At 47.5% G+C, this 24,824-nt stretch overlaps 4 protein-coding genes across 4 annotated transcripts; 2 read left to right on the top strand and 2 right to left on the bottom strand.

Annotated features, from left to right (window-relative positions):
• Positions 1 to 8,253: 8,253 nt before the first annotated feature.
• LOC121588763 (probable maleylacetoacetate isomerase 2) lies at positions 8,254 to 24,681 on the bottom strand. The gene is made up of 5 exons (XM_041907087.1): positions 24,581 to 24,681; positions 24,271 to 24,391; positions 23,786 to 23,963; positions 9,871 to 9,989; positions 8,254 to 9,797 (listed from the first exon to the last, which is right to left on the bottom strand). The coding sequence occupies exons 1-5, from the start codon at positions 24,613 to 24,615 to the stop codon at positions 9,459 to 9,461; spliced, it is 792 nt and encodes a 263-aa protein (XP_041763021.1). The 5' UTR covers positions 24,616 to 24,681; the 3' UTR covers positions 8,254 to 9,458.
• On the top strand, positions 10,702 to 11,896 carry LOC121588764. Its single transcript, XM_041907089.1, has 2 exons — positions 10,702 to 10,880; positions 10,966 to 11,896. The coding sequence occupies exons 1-2, from the start codon at positions 10,827 to 10,829 to the stop codon at positions 11,674 to 11,676; spliced, it is 765 nt and encodes a 254-aa protein (XP_041763023.1). The 5' UTR covers positions 10,702 to 10,826; the 3' UTR covers positions 11,677 to 11,896.
• Positions 12,087 to 13,139, top strand: LOC121588766. Its single transcript, XM_041907091.1, has 2 exons — positions 12,087 to 12,242; positions 12,343 to 13,139. Exons 1-2 carry the CDS (start codon positions 12,195 to 12,197, stop codon positions 13,012 to 13,014), a joined length of 720 nt encoding a protein of 239 aa, XP_041763025.1. The 5' UTR covers positions 12,087 to 12,194; the 3' UTR covers positions 13,015 to 13,139.
• Positions 13,963 to 15,158, bottom strand: LOC121588765. The gene is made up of 2 exons (XM_041907090.1): positions 15,016 to 15,158; positions 13,963 to 14,844 (listed from the first exon to the last, which is right to left on the bottom strand). Exons 1-2 carry the CDS (start codon positions 15,061 to 15,063, stop codon positions 14,143 to 14,145), a joined length of 750 nt encoding a protein of 249 aa, XP_041763024.1. The 5' UTR covers positions 15,064 to 15,158; the 3' UTR covers positions 13,963 to 14,142.
• Positions 24,682 to 24,824: the final 143 nt, after the last annotated feature.

Genomic DNA, 24,824 nt, shown 5'->3' with positions numbered 1-24,824 from the left:
TGATAATTTTGTAAATCAATTGCTCTCACCGTTTAGTGTGCGTCTTTCTCTCTCTTTCTCTCTTGTTTGTCTACTTAGCTCCTTCTCTCGCTCTCGGTGGCGTAGCGGTTAGAATGGCGAAAGTGTAAAAAATCTTAATTCCGCGGGCGCACTTTCATATTTCTCATTTTATGTTTTGTTTAATTTAATTTAATTTATTGTTTACTATTTTATAAAAAAAACATCTTTCAATCGCTCCTTAAAAAGTGCAGTTTTGAGTTGGAGCAATTGTTTGCTACTCTTCACATAGCATAAGCGATCTTGCGGCCGTGATCGTGATTTCGCTTTTGCTCCACCGGAAGATCGCAACACCATCCACCGGAACAGGCGCCGGGTGGGCGGGCGGGCGGGCGTGTGTGCAATTACATGGCGTTCACTTTTCATTCACCGTAAAACCTGCACTGCAGCTGCGAAAGCGAAGGTTAACACAACGATGGAGGAGAAGATCAGCAGCAGTCATAAGCAGTGATCGTCTTCCCCTTCTGTCCATACCCGCCCATAAGCCCGCCGTTAGAAGGTCTTTGCAGGAAGATGCTTTATCTGCGTTGATTACATCCATTGTGTGATCTGTGGCGATGTGATGTGTGGTGTCATACATTGAAGGGCAAACGAACCGATTCGATCGTGCCCGGTTCCGATCGGTATTACGCGCTTGACCTTAAGGTTGAACCATGAAAGAAAACACAAATATGGCGCATTAGGCGAACCTGGCTGGCTGGGGATATTTTTAAATGTTTAAAACGTAAAATATCTGTGACCGTTAAAGATGCACGTCCAGTTTATGACCAGCTTGGTTCTCACCCCTCTCTCTCACTCTCCCCGTATCGCAATCCGACACTGTCTGATAAGCACTGCCTACTGAACAATGGGTTGTTTGGATGGGGGTTAGAGAACACGTGGCCGCACCAGGAATTACACCGTGGGCCACTACCGCGTACAGCATTTGACAGGGATTGATCGTTTGTCACCTGATGCGTTGCGTAAGGGGGCACAATTACTCTGGCCCCCTTCTGTGCAGTATTTAGTACATAAACATCTTCCATTAGCACTGGTTCCACGTCGCAAGCAACACGTTTACTTCAGCTCATAAAAATGAAGAGTTGTTAAAAGCGTCAGCTGTAATTTGTCCCAAACATCCTAACATAACTATTAAGTCATCTCCACAACCATTCATTATGAAACAGAACCACCATCCACTATCACCGCTCTGTCTGGTTTCGACTTTGGATTTTCGATCCAAAGCGATCACGCGGTCACGGGTGATGGAGGGGGAAAACGTGCTCCAACACGTGGCCCCACACCACATAGATCGTCCAATTGGGTGGTGAATTGGCGAACGAAGACCTTCAGGCCATGACAGACACGGTGCAAAAGAGTACAGTTTCCTTGAAGACGGTAAACAAAACAAAAGAAGCTAAGGGGTTGATTTAGTGGAACTTAATTCTATTACGAATCGATCGGTTGTGGATTTTTAATGCTTGTCGATGAGCCGTTTGCCGATGTTATAGAATTTGTGAAGATCCGGCAAAACCCAACAAGGAATGACGAGGCAGGAAATGATTCACAGCACAAAACATTCGGTTATGACGGGCTGCGTGTTTTTTAGCTGTACATACGAATTATTGTTGACAAAACATTGTACACTATTTGTAAGCATCTTTGTTGTTTGTATTTTGTTGAATGTTTGTGAGCAAATCCATACTTCAATATTTGTAAGTATTTTTAGACAGTCCAGTGTAACTTAATACCGGTTTTACAAACAAACCAAAATATACGGTTCGGTACCGAGGGACTGACTCACTGAGCAGTAAGATGAACTTTGCGCTTTACGTTGACTTCCCGGCCTCAGCAGGATTTGAAGCACTTTCATAATTATGGAAAATCAAAACGCCTGCTTCAGTAGCGGTGTGGGGCGAAAATAGTTCAAAAGTTACAGCGTTTCTAAACGGAGCATTTCCTTTCCATCCGATCGTACGCCAAAGCCTTTATGATGTGAGCGCGATCGTCACAATTGGACAGATTTCGGTCAGTAAGCACGCAGTAACGCTGACGCACGTAATCTTCGTTACACTTTGAGTTTGGTCCATCGCCCTTGGGGGCATGTAATAAGGGCCATAAAGCGGGCCCTTTCACCCTTTTCCCTTTTGTTTTGGCGACCGGTTGTGTAAAAGGCGGAGACACGATAAAGTGTGTGTGTGTGTGTGGGATAGCTGTTAGCTAGTATAATGTCGGCTATCTTATCTTCTGGTCGATTTTGCAAGTCAAATGCACACTTTAAACACTGTATGCGACCGTTAAGGTGTCACATTGTCGGGTTGTACCGCCCTGCACTTTGGTTTGTTTCGTCATCTACGCCACGCTTTCTAAACACACACCAACACGAAACACCAAATTGACTCAATGGTGAGTGTCTTACGAATGATATTTAATATTTCCACCAAAACCATGACACGCCCTGACCCCCCCCCCCCCTTTCGTTGGGTATCGATACTTCAAAAAGCGGAACACCGGTATGCTCCGATCATCATCATCGTCATCGATTGCAGCCGGCAGTCTAGCTGACTGGCTGGCTGGTGCAGTGGCTCATCCTGTGACCACCCCTTAAGATCTCTCGAACCACACAACTTGACGCACATTCCGTTCGGTTCACCTGGTACACCGGGCAGAAAATAAACCATCTTTTTCCCTTCGGCATCGCCGCCTGTTACGATCGAGAGAAAATCTTGCAACACACAGACACATTTTGCTACCCCATCCAAAACCTGTCTTGCTCTTCTCCTTTTGTTGTTGTTCCACTGCCCGGGAAATGGCGGGGGTTTCCCTCCGTGTCCCCAGAGCACCGCGTGGAAGCATTCGGGACCTGGGGCTTGCTTGGTTTTGGGAGGAGGGCCTCTTGCAGGTCGGCGGCTTTAGTTTTCGCGCTCTTGCTCAATACTGTTGCTTGGCCGTAGATGTGTTCGTGTGTGTGTGTGTGTGTATGCTTCCTTGCAAAGAAAGCAGCAGCAGGGAAGAAGGGTCGACAAACGTTTGTTGGGGGTTTTTGTTTATTTTTAGCACCCATCGTACCGTGTCATGGTGCTCCCAGCTGATCCCGGCGATGGTGGTCAGCCAACTTCGGCTAGGCGACCGAATGGCCGCGTGAATCATATGCTCGCACATTGCCACAAAGCTGACGGTGGTCATGGTGCCTCCTCCTCCCCCCCCCCCCCCCTGGGCTGTTCTTTTGTACGAAACAATGTGCGTTTTTTGTGCGAATGAAGAATCCATCCCTTGCTTTGAGTGGAACGCGAGTGTACAGTTAAATAAAGATACAATAAGATAAATAAATATTCCCTAAAATGTAGGGTAGGGCCTGCAAAGGTGTTGGTTTGCTTTCTCTCCGTAATAGACACACCTTAACCCTCGGGAGCTCGGGAGTTCAATTACTTTGCAAAGCTCCCAAAGCTAATTCTGTCAATCAGTACCACATCCTTAGGGGAATGGAATTGAAAACTGAAGCGTTCAGATCGAGTGCCAAAACTACCTCGCATAGATTATTTAACCATTTACACTTAACTACATTTAACTTTGTCCGATTTTATCACAAACGCTTTTATTTTTAATTTCTCAGCTCATTGATGGCACGGTCATGATTTGACAAGAATTCCCCCTCTGGGCGCAACGAGGGCCCAACGCTGGGACGAACAGAATAGAAATCGCTAATAATAATCGTCCCACCCTGCCAGAAAACCATCAAAAGTACTCTCAAATTCTACGTCCAACTGTACGTGCGAGTAATGGATATCAGACACGCGGCTCAATGGGAACCTCTCCCCGGGGAGGGAGGGTGGCGTATTTACGCGCCAGGAGTGCCGATTTGATTGCAACCAGTCACGAAACATAATTTGAATTTCATGTCCATTCCGTTTTAATTGGGGGAGGAGGGTGGGGGGGGGGAGGACAGAACTGACCACAGTGTACCCCCAGTGCTGGAGCTGCGGAAGGTCATCCGATATTGGGCTCGGTTTAGTACGATCGATTGGTTTATTTATGCTATCGCGAGGATATGTTTGGCCCTTCTGCCCTTCTTCCAAACGTCCGTTGTGGCAGGCATGCACACCCTCCCCTCCCCCGCCGAAGGGCGAACACAATTTTGTTCCGGAATATCTACACACCGCTGCCCGTCTCCATCTGTCCGTCTTCAGCCGTTCAGTTTTTGCTAGACAACCCTGCGCCAAAACACGTGCCAACGCTAGTGGCAACATACCGCAGCATGCCCACGGCCTATCTCAAGCCAATATTGGATTGGATATCGGCTCGATGGTGGACCCGATAAACACTCTTTCTGGGTCAGGCTATTGGGGCCGGTCGGTCACGCCACTGCTGCCGCCGTCGCCAACAGCAACAACAGTCGCTTCACCACTTCCGGCCGGGTTTGGTTCTTCGGTACCGTGTGCCTGCCGGGAGGGTGTGTAAGGTTCATAAATTTTGCACCATAAACGACCATCAGACAGGGGACAATTGACACCCTCACCTCACCCAGGAGCTGCGTTCTCTTATTAATGCTTCACTTTGGATGTTAGCTCGAAATGTATGTTCATCCTGTCCCAGTGCTTCTCGTCCGTCAGTATCAACACGGATGGTTCGCGCCTGGTGCAATCGCCGATCATAAATACGTCGTTCCGTACGCTCCGTACACTGTCTTCGATAAGCCGCACCGCGAAAAAGCCATGACAGAACCATCGCCATCGGGCCACATTAGCCTTTCACGGACCGGTGGAGGGAAAGAGCAAAACCAAAAAAAGGTAAGCTTACGAAAGTGATAAGAATGAGATTGGCTGGGAATACGGCACCCCGAAATTCATGCCTACGATTAGATAAGCCTGTAACCAGGTGGGGGGGGGGGGCAGGGACGCTGAGGGTGACGGCTGACGGTCAATAGGGCTGGCGTCGATCGACGTGTTCGATTCCTGTCCGAAAACCGTATGAAGCAGCTAATCAAACACGCTATCGATTGGTGTGTTTGCTTTTGTGAAGTTTGTTGACGAGCGACGGCATGGCCTGGAGAGTGTCTTGGTAGAGACGTAGAGGCAGACAGACGGGGAGATAAGAAGATACTGAGTGTTGAAGAGCACTGAAACGCCCATAAACGGAAGTTAATGTGAAGCATGCCATGCGGATGTACAAGTTGAACGAATAGGAATCAAAGATCCCAAAACTGTTATGAAGTTTAGATGTATTTTTTTTTTTTAATTTGGATTTATCACATTGGTTCATAAGCTATTGGTATCTTAGAAGATGTCGTCAGCGCCATCTGGTGGCAAAATGGAAGAATTTACTTCTAGAACGACGAATACTAAGCAGCTAGCCGTTTTTTGCTTGTTTATAGTTATTTTTAGCAATCGTTCACATCAAATTCAAGCAATAAACAAAAACATTCTTCCGATCATCACAAAGGTCACCTGTAAGGTAAAGCAGAAGTACTCGTGTTTTTTCTCTCTCTACCCATCCCTCTCTACCTAGGTGTCAATTTGAAGGATTTTGCTGCCCGTGCGTAAGCATCGAAGCAAATCCTCTAAAATCGGGGGGCGCTAAACAAAAACGTCAGAAAACAGGCGCAAACCGCACATTCATCACACGAGCACACGAGCAGGCGATGTCGAATTATTGTGTTGTCATTGTGTGGCTGTAGCGGCGCAAGAAATGCAACCGAATCCGTGAGGCCTGCAGGAGGAGCTTTCGTTTCCTTCAACTATGCCGAAGTCACGAAGGCCGCAGCGGCGCAAGGCGGAAAACAAATGTCAAGGACACAGACCCTGGGGGGGAGGGGGGGCAAGGAATATACTGTTTTTGTATGTGTTTGCATTTGCAACTAGACACCACATCGAGAGTTTCAAATTCTAACGCACTCGCGCAGGTATCGGCGACACGTGTACGACCGTCGTCAGACTGGCAACAATCACTCTGATCTTTACGCAGCCATCTCTACAGCTTCCAAGTGCATCTGTTTGGGGAGTTAAAAGGCCGTAATCCAATGCAAAGTGGATGCTCAAAATGTAACTGCTCTTAAAACGCAATTTGCACGAGCGGAAATGCAGATGCACTTTGCCATCGCTACTGCCGATCGCGTCCGACGGCGGGAAACAATGGTTCATTGTTAAGTGGATGAGGCAGGAAATTCAACTCCCGGGCACGAGTAGCAAGGTGAGCTCGTGTACTGTTGCGTGCAGCGCGTGATTAGGTTGGAAGACCCTAATTATCTACATTGGCTGCTAGTAGATATATTATTTAGACGAAGCTTTAGATCGAGAGGAAACATGTTTTGGGCCGGGTTGCCGGGTTTGACGTACGGCCTCGCGCCGGAGTGTTGCTCGGAGAGTGATACCAATGTCAAGGTTAAATGTAGCTTCCCGACCTTACACCTCAGCCAGTGTTTGTCGGCTTCACGAAGCTAAACTTCAAACCAACCGCCAAACTCAAACTCAAGCCCCCCTCCAGAGCGAGCCAAGGGGTCAAAGGGCAGCCAGTAGAATATGGCCCCACGTTCTGGCGGGTGCGTTTGGGCAGGCAAAGTTTTTGCATTTCAAATTAACTTCGTCCGATGAAGGAACTTGTGTGTGTGTGTGTGTGTTTGCGTTCATTACGAACGCGTAACTTCGCGATCACGGTGCAGTTTGCAACGCGGATCGCACTGCGGTTGTAGTGTAGCTTTAATGTTCACATCCGTATCGTATGTGTGTGTGTCGGACCCGGACGACGGGTTGTTTTGTTGGGGGCAGAAGTGCATCTACAGCACCGGAGAGGCGATGCGGCCGGGACGATTTGATTGTAAGACCGCAACGACCGAACGACCGAACGATGATGATGACGCCGACGATCACAGCTACAGCGGAATATGATTAACACGGTTGGCCTTGGCAACGAGTTAGGCCCTGCGACGAGTTGTGGCGCATTGACAAACGCGTGGCGCTGGGGGCGGGGTCGTGAAGTTGCGCATGTTATCGCTTTTTTTTTTTCAGCAGATGCGTTTCAGCTTGATCGTATGGGGAAGGGTGGTTTTTAGGGATGGTCGAGCTTTTTTGCCCCTCATTTGTACAGCCATTCTGGACAGTGTCGTTTTGAAGCGAACTTATCAACTTACTGTTGAAGTGTATTCTTCCACCAATCATCTCGCATAGGTGATAAATGGCGTGTGTCTTGAAACCTAACACTATACACACGCGCGCGCGTATATGTTTACGGGCCCGTATGATGTAATATGCAGCGTTCGATGCAAAACGGAAAGACAAACAGTGTATGGAAGATGGTTAACCACTGTTCAATCTTGGTTAACCTTCGACACCACGCGAAGTTGCGATCGCTAACGTGAGCTAGCCACCAACCGTGGTCATCTTATGCGGTGTTGTGCTTTTGGTGCCCCCTTCCGACCGGGTGCCTTTGGTGTATTGTATGAGCGAAACCGCGAAACCGAGCAAAAAGAGACTGTTCAAAACCATATCGCTCCCCCAGCATTTGCTGGCTCTTCCATGTGTTTGTGCCGTTTCGTGACGATCATCCGGTAACACATCTCAATTGACGAAAATTGGTCTATTGCTGCAGTGTGCGCTGGTGTGATGGTTTTCGTAGTAAGGTTCTTCCAGAATTTTTGCACTTTGTGTTTGGCTTTCCGTTTTCGTTTCCGCAGAAGCCTGCGCGTTGCGTTTGATCGTAATCAAGAAGTGTTTATTAGCGCTGCACGCCTTCTCGGGAAGTGTTGCCAGTGTTAACGTTGGTGTAAATATTATGGTTGTGTGCATGAATTGGTTAAAATAATATCACTTTTCAAGATTTTGTTTATTTTTCTACGGTAAATTGTAAAATGTATTTTTTCTGCGAATCAATTATTAGAAATTATTCAAGCATAGCTAATAAAAATTGTAAAAGAAATCGTTTATAGATTTCAATAAAACCAATTTCAATTATTTTTATTTTTTATTAAACAGCTTGTTCTGGGCAAAAAGAATGATTTTTGCAACGTATTATTTGAATCGACACGTCAACAGAATTTAACGAAAGCAAACGCCAACGTTCGCCACCCAGTGAACGCAGAGCGCAATCGAGCAGTTGGCTATCTCACATGCACATAAACTGCTCGAATTCACTCTGCGGGTTGAATCATTTCTATCGAAAATCATAATTACTACCAATTAGGTTCGGAATTTATTGCAAGCTTTTACAAAAACAGTACCAGAATTGTTGCTGTTTGCATCAGCATTTTAATGCATGTTTTACAACATATTTATTGGTTCCGTATTTGAAAAAAGAAAACCACACGCAATATCATTATCTCTCTTTCCTGCTGGAAAGCAGTTTTGTTTTACAACATAAACACGCACACACACACACACATTTGAAAAAGCCAATATAAAGCAACACATAACCGGAAGCATGAATTAAATTTTAATTTTTGAAGTCGTATTACCATAAAATTCTAACCAAAGTGGCACATACACACATTCACGCGAACAAAATGTCTCTTTCAAAGGTAATGTTGATGTTAAGTCGAAGGAAAGGATATTTAAAACACTTTTTGAATTAACCGGGACATAAATGTAAGAAGAGAAGTAAATATTTTATAGATGCTTCTCATCGGTTTGCAGTTTAAGTGAGATTTAACCTTTTCGCCAAAATTCAAACAGTTGTGATTGTTTTTTTTTTGGCAATGTGCGTTTTAAATGGTATGTGGCAAACATTATAGCGTAAAGAAAAGAAAGCTTTAAAAGGATTTGTAATGCCAAGCAAGCAAACTTTACGAAAATGATTCTTCGGTCACTTTGGAAGCGATCACTCAAATACAAGACTGGCATGTTTAGTAGCAGTGTTATTTAGACAAGCAGACACATTTTCTCACTTTTATCTGCTGTGGTAACTGATTCTGTATAATAAATTCACCACACGCTCTCCATTAATTGTGTTCAGCCAGCTAAATTGCGCATTCGCTTACGACCTTTTGTTCGAATATGATACCTCAACTGGCTTGAGTGAAGTTACTTGGTACATCCTTCTATCGTGTAAATAAAATGTGATTCATCTCTTTGTTTTCGTAGTGGCAAATGGTCGTATTCTCGACGATACGCTTCTAATTTCTCGACTAGATAGATTGTTACGATTTATGGCCATTGGGGACTGATTAAATTCATGTTACATTGATCTGGCAAACGCAGTATCCTTCGCCAGTTTGGCTAGGATATCAGAGGTATTCAGTGAGAGCAGGTGGGATGCGATTAGTTTGTGCTTCTCTGTTAACACGTTACACGTTTTCTGCAGTTTCGCATAATCGTCGTATACACACGCGGGAAAGGTATCGAGATAACCCGGGGGGAATGCAATGAGTCAATCAAATTTCTTGCGCCAAAACCCCACACACAGGCGTGTGTTACACCGAAAACGATCGACGCCGCTTACTTGGCAGCTTCCGGTGGACAGTCGGGCTGGTTGGATGGGTGAGCCGCTCGGAATGCGGGATGACCCTCGAGCTCGCGATCAATCCGCAGAATGATCGGATACGGGCGCAGATCCACGTGGAAACGGCGCGCATTGAACACCTGCGGCACGAGGCAACAGTCGGCTAGGGTGATCTCATCGCCCACACAGAATTTGCCCGCTGACGTGGAGAGCAGCTTCTCGATCGCACGGAATCCGCGCGTTATCCAATGCTGAGCCCATTCTTTCTTCTTCTCCTCACCGACGTGGATCAGCACTATTAGATTTTGCAGTGGCTGAACGCCGGATGCAATCACCTACAACGGGACAAATTCACGATTAGTAACACCGGTCGGAGTGAGATGGGAGAAAGGGAAATCTTTTACTTACCTCACAGATTTCCCGCACTTTGGCACGCTTCAGAACATCCTGGGGCATCAGTGGACGCTGAGGGCGCGTTTCTTCCAGATAGTACATAATCGAAACCGATTCAATGAGCGTATGGCCATCTGAAAAAGGAACACAATACTCTCGTAAGCAATCGTTGGTAGGTGTCCTGATGATCGATCGATCACGAACGATCGGTTGCTGTGTGAAATGAATGATGAATCAATTTTGGTGTATTATTGTTAAACTTTTTTTTTTAGACATTTTGAGTCAGTTTGACTAAGATATAGATAATATTAATTTTTTTTGGTTCATATTAGACACATTATTCTGTAATTGGGCCATACAAGATATTCATTTGCCAGTTTTGTTCTAATCTTATAATGGACAATCACTCCTCAATCTTTATTTTCTTGGTGTAGCTCCTCCCCGTTTTTTTGGTAACAAATTCATTACGAGCGATCGCTCCTGATCGATAGTTCATCGAAACAGTTTCCATTTTATGAAGTAGTGAAATATTTCACGGATCGTTCAAACGATCGTTCCAATAATGCCATACTATTCCAAACGTAACATCCAAGAAGCATCTGTTTGGAGCAATTGTGATAACGGTTACGCACTACAGAAGATACACACTGACCAATGAAGTCGTCGGCGGCGGTTTTGGCGGCATTTTGTTCATTGAACCCACTGATAGAAGACACACCATAAAGCGCTGGGTATATGGCACGTTTATTGTCCACCGTCACCTGTATAGCTGACCGCTTCAATTCCGCTTCCGATGAATTCAACTACCCTAATATGGCGCATCCGTCGGAACTGCTATAGAACCGAGTGCTAAGAGCAAATCCGCATCAGTTTTACTCCAGAACTTGAGGTGATCGAAGGTGACCACTTCTAAATAGTGTTTGTGTTTTAAGCTACGATAGATTCAGTGAAAGTGACATCAAGCATCCACCATGTGGCAAAAGTTTGCACTGCTGACGGTGTTGGCATTCTTTGCCTGCCAGCAGGTGAGCTAAACGAGAGTGAACCTACCCCTGAAAGGTGGTGAAATATTTCATGCTATCGTTGTGCCCTCTTTCCCCTGCTGTACAGCTCGTATGGTCGAAAACGGTCGCAGTGCCGGAGGTGGTCAAAAAGGTGCTGCCCCGTGCCGCCGACAGCGAGGTGCTGATCGAGTTCGATCGGCTGTTTAACCAGCTGCACTACGACGTTGACTACAAGCTGCGTGTGCTGCGCATGAACCAATCGCTCGCGATCAAAAACCTAAACGCCCAGTTCATCTCGCGCTTCGGCATTGTGATCACCCAGATACAGGAGGAGAAGCTGCGCGTGAAGGACGCCATCCTGCAGCACGCGCTCGAGATCGGCAACACGCAGAACCCGTGCATTGTCGAGAAGAACGACGAAGCGATCCGGCAGGCTACACAATCGGCGGCCGACATTAGCCTGGCGGCCGAGCTGGCCTACGCCGACATGTCGATGGCATCGCGCGTCTTCTTCTACCCGCAGGTGCAGGCCTTCCAGAACAGCTCGACCGCCCTGCAGAGCACGGTGGTGGAGAAGCTGAGCCGCTCGAACGCGGTGACGGAGTTGGACATTACGCTCGCAGAGCTGGCGTACTACTACGAGGGCGAGGAGAACAAAATCGAGCGTGTGCTGGCCGGCATCGAGCAGGAACTGGCCAACTTCCAGGAGGTCGTGAACAATGTGCGCCGCGACATCTGGGCAATGTCCGATACGATCGCCCGTAACTTTGTGTTCAACATGGGTCTTCTGCTCGAGGATGCATTGCAGTGTTCGTAACATGGCTTTCCCTAGTCTTCCCGCTTGGGTGCCTTATATTCGCGGGGGGTTGATGATGCCATCTTCCGGTTGAATTATGAGCCTGGTGTAACAAGATATCGCCCGAATCGAGAACCTACAGGGGGCAACGGACAGGGAGGAATGGAGCGTATCGCCTGAGGGTGTGTGGTGCTCAATTCTCGAGATATGGCTTCTAATAAACCCGTATTTACTAGGTAAAGTTGTTGTTTTTCCTGATTAAACAAGAGACCGCTGTACTCAACTGTATTCACTAATCTAATCGGAACGATAGCAAAACATTGGTCCTCTCGCTTGCGCCCCTGTGGCACGTTCGCTAAGGAGGCAAATAATGGGCAACATATGACGTAAAATTGCTCACTGCCGCAGAAGTTATCCGTACCAAGCTTATCCAGGAGTAGAACTCAACATTATATAAGAGCCGCCGCTTGGCCGCTGTTTTGATATAGCATATAGCACTCCTTACTACCGTTCGTTTCGCTGCTCGACGTGACAAAAAGATGAAAACGTTTGCTTCGTTCGCCCTGTGCGTCCTTTTTGCTGCCGTGGTAAGTAGTTAAACCAGCTGTCGGAGAGTGACAATTTGCCGAGAAAAAAAAATCCAGTGAAAACAGAGATGTTTCAACGCATGCTTTCCCCCCGTCCTAGTCCGTCACGGCGCAACTGTCGATGCGCGAGCTGGCCGAAATTACCGAAGACTATCGGGTGCGTTTCGACGAGCTGCACGAAGACAAGGACGATTTCATTCGCCTTGCCCGCGTGCTGATTCGGGCCGAGCTGAAGGGCCTGAACGAGGCGACGCTGGTCAATCTCGGCAACGCTCGCAACGATATCGACGATATCCTGGCCGACACGCGCGAAGAGATTGCCAATGCCATTCTCGAACCGAACGCGAACGAACAGTGCCTGCTCGGACTGGTTGACCGGGTGATTGAGGAGGGCCGTCGTGCCGGCGAGGGCATGAGCTCCTGTGCCGCCGACAAGATCCAGATCAAGGAGGGACTGGGCGACGAGTTCCGGGCGCTGACCAACACGCTGCAGCGCATCGCTACCGCTGCGTCCGAGTACACGCTGTACACGTTCGCCATTCACAACTCGTTCACCGATCCGGAGGAGCACGTGGAGTGGCTGGAGGAGAACTTCGCCAACCAGGTCGAGTTCTGGGACAATGTGGCGCGCCCGGAAGCGCAGGAAGATCTGGACAATCTGGAAATCAACCGCCCGGCACTGGTGGAGGAAAACCGTGTCTGTCTGAGCGCGGTCATTGCAAGCCTCAACACGGCGATGAATACCGTGCGCGGTCAGATCAACAGCTGCTAACTGGGAAGGATACATCGGTACAGCATCTGTTAGAGACTGCAGGCTTTCCCATCGTTTCTGCATTTCCTGCGTAACCGTTGTGCAATAAACTATTAGCGTTAAATATGCGGTTGCATAGAATATAACCACGAAACACATAAAAAAAATATATATTACATTCGATCATGCATCAAAAGCTCGCACACACATATCACCGAGATAATTCAATTGAGCACCTTATCGGATTGCCGATGGTTTGTTAGCTAATAGATTAATGGACCAATTGCGAACGGAATTTAGATAAGCCAAGGGCATCGAGGTACGATTAACCGGAGCCGGCTTCCCCTTTTAAGGTTTGGGTGTAAGGTCGCCCCACCACCCCAAATATATTGGTGGGGGTGGAGGGGGGGCTTTATCAAATTGCACGCTAGCCGATAATCATCGGATGTGAATGACGAAGGTGAAAAACAATTTTCCTTATCGGCGAAACCACACCACCACATCCCAGGAAGCGCGGCACTATCTCTCCGTTTCTGATGGTGCTATGGATTACGTTATTCCGCGTAAGCTGTTATAAGGTGTTATGTGTCGCGAAGGATGGACGAAATTACCTGGGGATTGGAGCTTCAAAGGTTTAAGGTTTTTGTTGTACGAATACGTTCGTGGAGCGATGTTGCTTGTTAGACTGCAATATTCTTTGCCACTATTGAAGATGCTACATTCCATAATATACAATAACATGCCACAAATTAATCATGAATGAAGGTTTTGTAATTCCCACAGGCGACTTCAGACTGCGCTCATAACATTCGTCATAACATGTAAACGCCTGAATGTTGGCAATACTCGTTCAATGGGTAGAGAGTACCTAGAGGCAATAGGCATTGTGACCACAACAATGACGACTTTCAATCAACACACAACCTAACAACAGTGTGCCATGTGATAAAAGCAATATCGTGCTCTATCTCTGATTCAATCATTTGACATTTATTACATATACACACACTCTTTCAAATATCCCAGATACCAATGGGAACAACATTAAAACAATTAATCACATTTTAAAGGGAACGTTTCCCACAATGGTAGTATGTAGTTGTATGTATTATTTCTTAGTAATGAGTGCACTCTCCCCACGTAGCTTGTTTACAAGCACGATGGGATACGCTCGCGGATCGAGTCCTCGAATGCCTGCTGCCTGTCGTTGATTGCCTGCAGGCACTGTGCATTGTCGGCCACAATCAGCGGGCGGTTGTACTCCATGGCGTCCAGCTCGAACTGCACCAGCGGCAACGTTTCCTCGTTCCAGGCACGGTCCGTTTCCTCGAACGATTCCTCCAGAAACTCGAGATGACGCTCCGGATCGTTCACCGAGTTTTGGCTCACGAACGTGTACAGCGTCGTTTCGGCGATCGAGTTCGACAGACGCTGCAGCAGATTCAGGAACTCGTAGAACGACTCCGGCAGTGAGTCCTTAGCATCGGTCGTATCGTCCGCACAGCGACTGATTTCCTGGCCCAGCTGTACCTTCTCCTCCACGATTTCGTACACCAGATCCAGCAGGCACTGCTCGTTGTGGTTGCCCTCCACGATCAGCAGACTGATGTCTAGACGCACATCGTCGAAACCGTACTCCACGATGTTGCGCGTTTCGCCCATATCCTGCAGCACCTCTTCGTTCATCGCACGCACCGTAGCCCAAAGCCCGGTACGGGCAAACTGCAGGAACTGATCCTTTTCCTTGTGCAGCTCATCGAACCGGACACGGTACTCCTCGATCGCATCGCGCAGCTCCTGGCTGCGTGGTTTGACAGCCGTTTTCGATGGTGCAGCACTAACGCCACTAGCCTACAGATTGGATATTTCGTACATGATCATTACGTGATCGTGGCTCGGTATCTAATCGCACCCAAAATGCGTTGTGTGTCACAACTTGCGCTTTTCTCGCAAAAGAAGGGGCCCATGATTCATCCCGATCCTCACGCGCTGACACGTAGTGGGTTTCGGCAAGCTACTCACCAGCAGGGCGCATGCTGCGATAAGAACGAACGACAAACTCCACGCCATTTTGTTGAATGCTCTACTTCGGTCAACCTCTTCTAAACGGACACTGCACGCGCAACCACTAAATTTACCTAATTGCAGCAGCAGCTCCCGGCTCCGCGCTGTTTATATCAGTAACGGCGGAAGCGAAGGAAGCCGATCGGGCAGTTCGAGTTAATCGGGGCTGAAGCAGGCCATCCGATTAGATTGGGGCAAGGTACACCGTGTTCGTGCGCGATGTACCATGTGCGTTTCTTTCTGGTTTTGTTTTCTTTTGCGCCTGATTCCAGATGTTAGAGCACCTGAGCGCTGAAGATTGCGGAAATTTGGTGCCACAGTCATTCAACAGGTGTGCACAGGTTGCTCGCTACCGCTCTGATAACGCAATTGACCCTCATACCTTCACGGGATTTATATCCTGCCCTCGTGATGTGACATTCACATGCCGTGGAGATATGAAGAATCTAAAATGCTGAATTCATTCATGATAAACAGGAAAAAATCTTGAAGCTTGAAATGTGTTGTATGACTTATCCAGCGATAAGAAGCCATTTCAAGAACCCAACACACGCATGGTAGGACGAATTTCTGTATCACTTATCATAAATAAAGTTTAAACTTGATATTTACACATTTTATGAGCATTCAATACATCAAAGCTTTCCTGGCACGTTTATTCACCTATTTTCCAAACAGATGTCGCTTACCAAGCGCGTCGTGACACAAACTGCTCGTGATCTGAGAAATGAAAAAGCTCTGCGCATTGTAGTTTCTCAGTGTACATGAAATATTTCAGCCCCCAATCGTCTTTTCTTGTTTTATAACGAAATAATCGTTATTCTTATCTATCTTGATTATCCCCTGTGCTAACCTTACTCCATGTGGATAGTGTAAAATTTCGCAGTTGCATATTTCGCTTCAGCGCAGTACGACGCATTCTCTATTGCTTTTACCTTCAATTCCGATTGAACCATTTTTTTTCTTCATACCGCAATGAATCGTTCGAGCTGCAGGCTGGCGCTGTGTGCTACATTCCTGCTCTACGTATCTGTATCCACCACTGCAACCGAACCACTGTCCGCGATTGTGCAGTACCAAGAGTGGTTTAGCGAGTACGCCTCCATACTGGAAGAAACGATGCAGATAAAGCGGCAGGGTAACTCCAACGCAACGCTTTACTTCAACAAGGAGCTGGTGAAGCTGCTAGCAAATGCTACGATCCAGTTGAGGCTAATCGACAATACGACCGAGAGTGCAATCCTGCAGGCCGACACAATCGATGAATCATGTCGCCGGCTAGCGCTAGAACAGTTTGCAATTTATAGCGCGAAAGGACAGGCAGATTTGCAGGAATGTGCCGCATATACGGCGGGATTGCTCGACTACTGGACGTATGAACGATTCTACGGTATTGCTAACATCGTCCATCGTGAGGCAACGGAGCTGACACATCGCGTGGGACTTATATTGGAGCAGTACAACAAGATCACGCAGATGGACAACATACTCGAAGTACTATCGGAAGAATACTACGCATTTAACAACTTCAACAATCAGTTTCAGAACGCGTTGAATCTAGAGCTGGAACGTTTCAACGCGCCGAACCATCCGTTGCGGACGTCTCTGTTCGACTGTCTTGATATGACCGTTACATTTCATCAACTCTATATGGACTATGTGCTAAGTTATGTGGAAAGTGCCTGCAATACTCAATATTGACCACTGTTTCAGTTTTATATGATAGTAAGCATTGTGAAAAACAATAAAGATATAAAAGCATTACCACGTTTTCTCAATCAAATAATGAATTTAAATCACAAAGTAGATTGGGGTAACCCGGGTAACGGATCGTTTGTCTAGGACATTAACATTAAGTATGAGCCGGCATCGCGAATAAATGAACACATTTTAACAGTCGTTTAAAGTTCATTTTGGTTTAACTGAGTTCATTTGTTGTTCATTCCTGTTAAAATAAACGATCGTCAAAACAGTTAACGACTGCTCGATATCTCATATAGGCAAACACGGGGAAAAAATTCGAGCAGTACAATTAAACGACTGTTAATTTGTATCGCATACGCTCTTGACAGTCGTTTGTTTAACGACGGCATAGGACCAGTCGTTAAAATTAACAAATTAACTCATTGCGTACGCGATGCCAAATTCTAGCAATTTTTAACGACTCTGGTTAATTTTTAACGACTGTTAATTTTAAACCATTTCTTTCGCGATGCCAGCTATGGTTTGGGTAGTGCGAATCAGGGTAAAAAGTACTAACAAAAGAGACTTCACCTAAGCTTGCAGCCTTGCCACCGGAAAGCTTTCTTAAATGGTAGGTGAATATTCCAGCAGATGTCGCCAGCGTGAATCGATCATGACCACACATTAGTCGATTGCCTTGGAACCATTATCAGCCATCTTTATTACCATTAACTGACCACAGCTAAGCCTTTCCTCAGTCGGTTGCTCCTTCGATGTACTCCACTCAAAACAATGTCGCTCTTGACGAATTTCACATTATTGCACCGACCATCAACAAACGGAAATCTATCGCTATCACGAAAAGCAGTGGTCAAAATTCAACGTTCAGTAATCGAATTATCGCTTGCTTATCATCCGCAATAACCGGATAGGCATAAAACAGGCTTTATAACATCCGCTCAGTTTGCCGTGCCCAACAAACAATAAGCTTACAAGTAATCAGTCCCTTGCCACGGTAGGAAGTGTGTTACGTTGACGCTGAAAAAAAAGCGAGATGAGCCGAAAAACAATACCCTGGACGATTGCTTTCGTGTGTCTGGGGCTTGCCGCCCCGGTGCTCGTACAGTCGGTACCCTCGTTTATGTTCTACCAGGAGCAGTTCGGTAACTATTCACAGACTGGCGAGATATTGATGCAAACGAAGCGAAGCGGCAACTCGATGGCAACGTCGCAGTTCAACATCGAGCTGGTACGACTGCTCGGTAACGCTACCGTAGAGCTACGGCAGATCGCAAATGCTACGATCGAGACGATCGTGAGTGCTGAGAGCATAGACGACGAGTGTCGCCAGTTTGTGGAAGACTTGCGCGAGGTGCTAACCGTGTTCAGCGAGTTTGACATGCGCTACTGTGCCCAAACGGCAACCGAGCAGCTGAAACCGTGGACGCTGGAGCGCTTCTTCCGCTATGCCGACTACGTGCACAGAGAGCTAACGCAGCTGACCTACCGAGTCTCGCAGGTGCTGGCGACGTACAGCAAGATCAGCGAAATGGACCAAATCGACGATCAGCTGCAGCTGTACTACGAAGACTTCAACTACATCTACAACAGCTACCAGTTCATCCTGAGTGCCGAGTTGGAACGGTTCGCTGATGCGGATCATCCGGTGCGCAAGGAGCTGTACGAGTGTCTCGATACCACCGTCGGCTGGTATGAAAGTGACATGGAGTACACGCTCAGCTACATAGCTACCAACTGTCAGGACTAGTAAAGTTAGGCGAGCTTTCAGATTAAGCACAAATAGATGTAGAAAATAAAACAGGTGACAGGAAGCAACACCGAAATAAGCAAGCTTTAGAGCGCCATTGCGCTTTGATTTAGCAATGTAATGTACGATTTTGAAATAAAATGTATCTCTGGAACCGGAACAGCATCCTTGAGGATATCGTAAGCACTATCTGCGATAACAGCACGACAGGAGCCGTACGATTTACAACCACGTAAGCCACTTATCGCCTGCTTATCAAGGTGTTCCGCTGATTCTGCTGGATCGGTTAGGTATAGGGCACTCGGAATGCGCACGTCAGTTCTCGGGCCAGCAAACCGCTGGAGGGGTGTAAAATGTCGTTCAAGCTGTACAACATTGTAGCGTACTGCGCGATACTGCTACTAGGCTGGCAGCGTGTTTCCGCTGTGCCTGCCATCGTCAGCTACCAGGACCGTTTCGCCAATCACTCGACCGATGGGGAGCAATTGATGCAGGAAAGGCGACACATTAATTCAGCTGCCACACGCCAGCTCAACACCGATCAGCTACGAATGCTCGCTAACGCGACGGTAACGCTTCGACGAACGAGCAATGAAACGTTACAATCGATCGAGGATGCCGGCATTACGGACAATGCGTGCAGGAACATTGTGCTGGATTTGCAGAACCAGTACACCTGGTACGCGGTGGTCGAGATGAAGCAGTGCGCCTGGTATACGGCCCAGGACATGGTACCGTGGACGACGAGCAGGTTCTTCCGGTATGCGGATTACGTGAACGGGCAGCTGACACAACTGACGCACCGCGTCATACGCGTCCAGCTATAACTCTCTAGCTCAGATCTACGGCATCGAGCAACTGTTGGCGGCGTACTATGAAAACTTTAGCTGGATCTACAACAGCTACCAAATTATACTGGACTACGAGCTCGAGCGTTTCGACGATCCCGAACATCGGCTGCGGATGGAGCTGTACCGCTGTCTGGACGACATGTTGATGGCTTACAAGTCCGACATGGAGTTTGTGCTGGATTATGTTAATCTTTACTGTTAATACAACAGCACACGTGCGCGTAATCAACGACAATAAAGGGTAGTAAAAATGAACCAACTGCTAAAGAATGTAAACCTACATCGTATCGTAGTAAATCTTACAGCAAAGTATATGAAATATTTCAACCTTATCCATCTGGACGATTCTTCGACTGCTGTCGGTTACTTCCTCCCTGATAACGAAATATTTCATTGACGTCGCATCGGGCGAACCCAAAACAAACCGGACCATTATCTCGATCGTCTGGAAGGCAGTACAATTTGCCTTACAGTTACGTATCGCGTGTCAATTAAGCACGACACAATTCCGTCTTATAGAGCTAACGAACGAATCCGACCGATCTGGTTCAAAACACTTCATCCTGAATGCATCCAAGATGGAATTGGAAATTGTTTTTGTGTGCCATTTTCCTGGCTTACGTAGCTGCGTCCAGTGCATCCGAAAAGGTGACCGGCATTGTGCAACACCAGGAGTGGTTCAGCGATTACGCCTCCATACTGGAAGTAACGATGCAGATAAAGCGGCAGGGCAACTCGAACGCAACGCTCACCTTCAACAAGGAGCTGGTAAAACTGCTCGCCAATGCTACGCTCGAGATGAGATCAATCGACAATACAACCGAGAGTGCGATCCTGCAGGCCGACACGATCGGACAGCCGTGTCGTGTTTTGTTGCTGGAACTGCTCAAGATATTCCGCTCGATCGGGCAGGCTGAGTTGCAGGCCTGTGCCGCTTACACGATGGGTTTGCTCGACTACTGGACAAAGCAACGATTCTTCAGCTTCGCCAACATTGTCCACCGTGATGCGACGGAACTAACACATCGCGTTGGACTCATCCTGGAGCAGTACAACAAGATCACGCAGATGGACAACATACTTGAAGTACTGCAGGAAGAGTACTACGCGTTTAACAGTTACAACAGTGCGCTACAGGAGGTTTTGAATAGGGAGCTGGACCGCTTCGCTCGTGCGGACCATCCGGTGCGAGCTACACTGTCCGATTGTCTCGACACGACGGTCACCCTGCACCAGCTCGATATGGATTATGTCCTTGGGTATTTGGACACTGGTTGCATGACTTGGAAATAATACCGTCGGCACAGTGTGTGATGAAGCATTAAAACGCATCTACAATTGATTATAAGTATAAGCAGATTGACCATTTGTGCACCATTTACGCGTAAATCGATGACGATAGATAGGACGATAAGGATTTGAACGATACGGCACAAGGTACAAACATGACGGAGGAAATAAAACAGAAACATTTCATACTACAATCGTTGCGTCATTGCCATTGGAGAATCAACCTTCCACATCTACTTTGTGACGCACACGCTACAGGGACGACATTCAGATAATTTCCTCCAGTGCTTGGAAGTTTACAACCAGAGATATAAGATTAATACTGGTTCATGCCGGCTTATCTAACACCTTCGGCTCGAATCCGTAATTATTGCGCCATCTTACAGCCGTCGTTTCAGTAGTCGTTTGTCTACGCAAGGATTCGTTTGTAAGGAAAGTGTAAAGAAAAATGCGTTCCACCGCCAATCTGTTAGTGCCCCTCGCCCTGGTGCTTCTGTCCGCCTGGGCCGGTACCGCGCGGGCCAACTTCCTGGTCGATTACAATGGTAACTTTTCCGAGCTGGCGCGCGAGGTCGAGTTTGAGCTGCAGCAGATGCGCGAGTTCAACGGTGAGCTAATCCGGGAGTTTAACCGCGAACTGCTGCTCGAGTTCGGCAGCATGGTACCGCGCATGCGCCAGGCGAGCCGCGAGCTCGAGCAGTACATCCAAAACCGGGACGACGTCGAGGACGAGTGCCGGGAGTACACGCAGTTCCTGTTCGAGCTGTACCGCATATTCCAGGAGTACGACATACAGGACTGTGCGTACTACGCGTTCGCCGATCTGCAGGCCGATGCGCTGTACCGATTCCTGCCGGTCGAACGGTCGTACGCAAAGGAAAACTTCCGCTCCATCAGCCAAACCGTGATCACGCTCGGACGCACGAACGTGCTCAACGAGGAGGAGGTCGTGGCCGAGTTACAGGAAGAATGGGAATACTTCTCCGTGCTGCGGGACAGCTACCGGACGCTGCTGGAAGAGGAGCTGGCCAAGCACGGGGACGATGCGTACATCACGATCAATCGCTTCGAAGATTGCCGCGATGAGGCGTTCTACTGGCAGGACAGCGATACCGAGTACATCAAGAGCTATCTGGACGATAACTGCTACTTGTAAGGTGTCGGTGCGGAGGTCGTAAACGCGCGCTCACGGTCAGCTAAATTATCGTGCCGACAATAAAACCATAAACCACGGTTGTAGATGACGCCATTCGGTGGTTCGTTTTCATTGGACAAATTGCTTCCGTTTTTATTTTTCGGTGGGCCCGAGGGAAAATCCATTCATTTTAGCGATTGCGGTGTGATTAGTTGCGTTCAGTTACGCATTTGCAAAAAGAGACGGTCGACCGAAGCACCCGACGAGAGAAAATGCTGACAAAGTGGATAAGTATAGTGTGCGTCTTCGGGACGGCCCTACTTGCGAGAACCACGGTCGATGGCTTTCTATTGGAGTATCAGGACGAGTTGGCCAACCTAAGCTCACAGGCGGTACGGGATGTGGCCGCTAGCTGGACTGCCAACAGTGAACTGAACGGGCAGTTCAACCGTAGAATACTGGCACAGATCGGTGACGCTACCGTGCAGATGCGAATCCGTGATGCGTACGTGGCAGAGCTGTTGGAGAACGAGCGGGACAGCTTGAGTGATGTTTGCTGGCAATTTTTGGACCAGTATTACGCCTTCTACCGTTCCATGTGGGGTGTCGATATACGGAACTGTATGCGTGAAGCTCACCAAGACCTGGAGTACGATATGCTTGATCGATTCCGGCCGCAGGCTTCCTCGGCGCAACGCATCATGAAAACTGCCACCTACCAGGTCATCCGCACCCTGGGCATGAGTAACATTTTTAACGGTGAGGGCATTCGCGAACAGCTCAACGATGAGCTCGATTCGTATCGGAGCACTTGGGAGTCATACGAAACTACGCTACGAGAAGAGCTCGAGCGGCATGACGAGACTGTTACCGGTACCATGAGACGCATGGAATTGTGCATCGATCGGGCGCTCGTCTACCAGCAGGTCGATGTTGAGGTGATAGAGGAGGAAATCGAAACGAACTGTGAAAGCGGGACAAAGACGAGCTCTAAATAAAGAAAGACAAACAAACACGATCGGGACAGATCGGGTACATTGTACTTTGTAACGCTGTAATTAATTAACCGAAATATAACCGATTGTACGGCTTTCAAACCAAATCATTCTTATCATTTAAGCCATTATGCAGATAAGCAAAAACATTTCCAGATTAAATGCTAATAAAATTAGTCAATAGCTGTTTCTTTTTTCACACTTTGGAGCTATCGGTCGCTTGTAATACATTGTGTTTGCATAAGCATGCTCCTGTCCAGTAGAAGTGCGAACTTATCTTTCCCTCTAGTGATGATCCTTCTCACGATCGTACCAACGTGCTACTGTACTAGCCTGGTGCAATATCAAACCAAGTTCGCAACTCTAGGCCGAAGTATAAACTTTAAAATGGTACAAGTGCGAGAAAACGAACGCACTGCATTCGACAACATCCGATCCGTTGCGTTAGGGCAAATCGGCGACACGACCATCGTCGGTCGGTACCGTACCCAAGAGGTGCTGGATTTTATCGAATCGTTCAACGGCGAGCTTTCATCCCGCGAAGCTGTATGCTACGAGGAAGCTCTCGAAGCTCAAACGACCTACGCTCGACTGTTCAGTGATGATATTTCGCAATGTAGTGACTATTTCCACGGTTCGATTTTAGAACTGCGAAACGGGAAGCAATATGTAGCAGCACATTCAACCACGAATCGACTAGCCAGCGAAACCGTCACGGGAGCGTTACACGTGTTGCAAAGTGAAAGTGATCCATCGCAACAGTTACAAGCGGTAAGCCAACGCCTGCTGGAGCTGGAGGCAGCGTGGCTTCATGTACAATTCGAGCTGGAAACGATTGCCGATGACAACGGGAAGGCCTATACCGATGCGCTCAACAATTTGGAGCTTTGCCTCGCCCAGAGCGTTCTGTTTTTCAACTATACCATCGCTTACGTTAAGAAGGAACTGGAAACGTGTTTCGCAATAGAACAGTGGCAATAAAAAAACGAAACAAAAACACACTTACCGATTTGCAGTGCGGGAACTTGCTCCATTGGGTTCACCTCTCGGTACTCGTTGCAGTGCTGCTCGCCGCCGGACTTGATCAAGCTGATCGGTTTGATATCGTACGGGATTTCCTTCAGGTTCAGCGCAATGCGGACGCGCCAGGAGCAGGAGCTGCGCCAGTACGAGTACAGGATGGGCTGCGATTCGGGAAGAATATCTACGTTAGCCATGTTGAGATTTTAAAACACTTCCGTACGTTGGGAACAATCGAAACTGAATGCAACGGCGCTAGCGACTTGTTTGTTCAGAACGGAGTACTCTCGACGGAATGTAGCCGGTTTATCGAGAACTGGTTTTACTTCAATCGTTATTCTAATGATCTGAGTCCCACTGCCTGGAGACAGACCCGAAATGCCGCAGTCGATAAAAGCTATCACATGATGCTCCGCCGGTTGCATATCTTCCGGCGGTGGGTTTTGTTTGTTTGTCGATGCTTCAACTTACCTTCGACATCGCCGAGAGCGACATCGAGCCATGGAACTTGGAGTAATTAATTTTGGAGCTGTTGGTGAACGACTGCAGCAGTGGAAATTTGTTAAGGCCTGCAGTAGCCGCGCCTAGCACGCTGGAAACGGGGATCAGCGACAAAGTTCGTCGGCAAAGGAGTGCAAATAGGACAAGGGAAGGAGTAAATGGAGGGAGAAAAGAAAAACAAAAACCACAAAAAAATCGGGGAATGTAAATAAAAGGTGGAAGTGCTACGAGCCGATAATACTGCTAGTGTTGCACAAACGTATGCTCTCGGGAAACTCACTACTTTTTCGACAAGCACGCAAAAATTGCCGGCATCGTTTGTTTACGCTTTATTGTTCCTGTCAACCGACGGCCATTGCCGTGCACAATGGGAGACGAACGGTGATTACGGTTTGTAACTCAGAGCCGGAAATTACCAAATATTTTATCCAAAAATACTTAAAAAAGTACAGGTACCTTCGCATATGTTTGGAGCATACCAGAATTATAATAAAAAAAGAAAAACATCGCCACACAGTGGCATC

This window comes from Anopheles merus, chromosome 2R, assembly GCF_017562075.2.
Source record: "Anopheles merus strain MAF chromosome 2R, AmerM5.1, whole genome shotgun sequence".
NCBI classification, from domain to species: domain Eukaryota; kingdom Metazoa; phylum Arthropoda; class Insecta; order Diptera; family Culicidae; genus Anopheles; species Anopheles merus.
The sequence above is the reverse complement of the archived record's forward strand: the minus strand, read 5'-3'. Positions and strand labels throughout refer to the sequence as shown.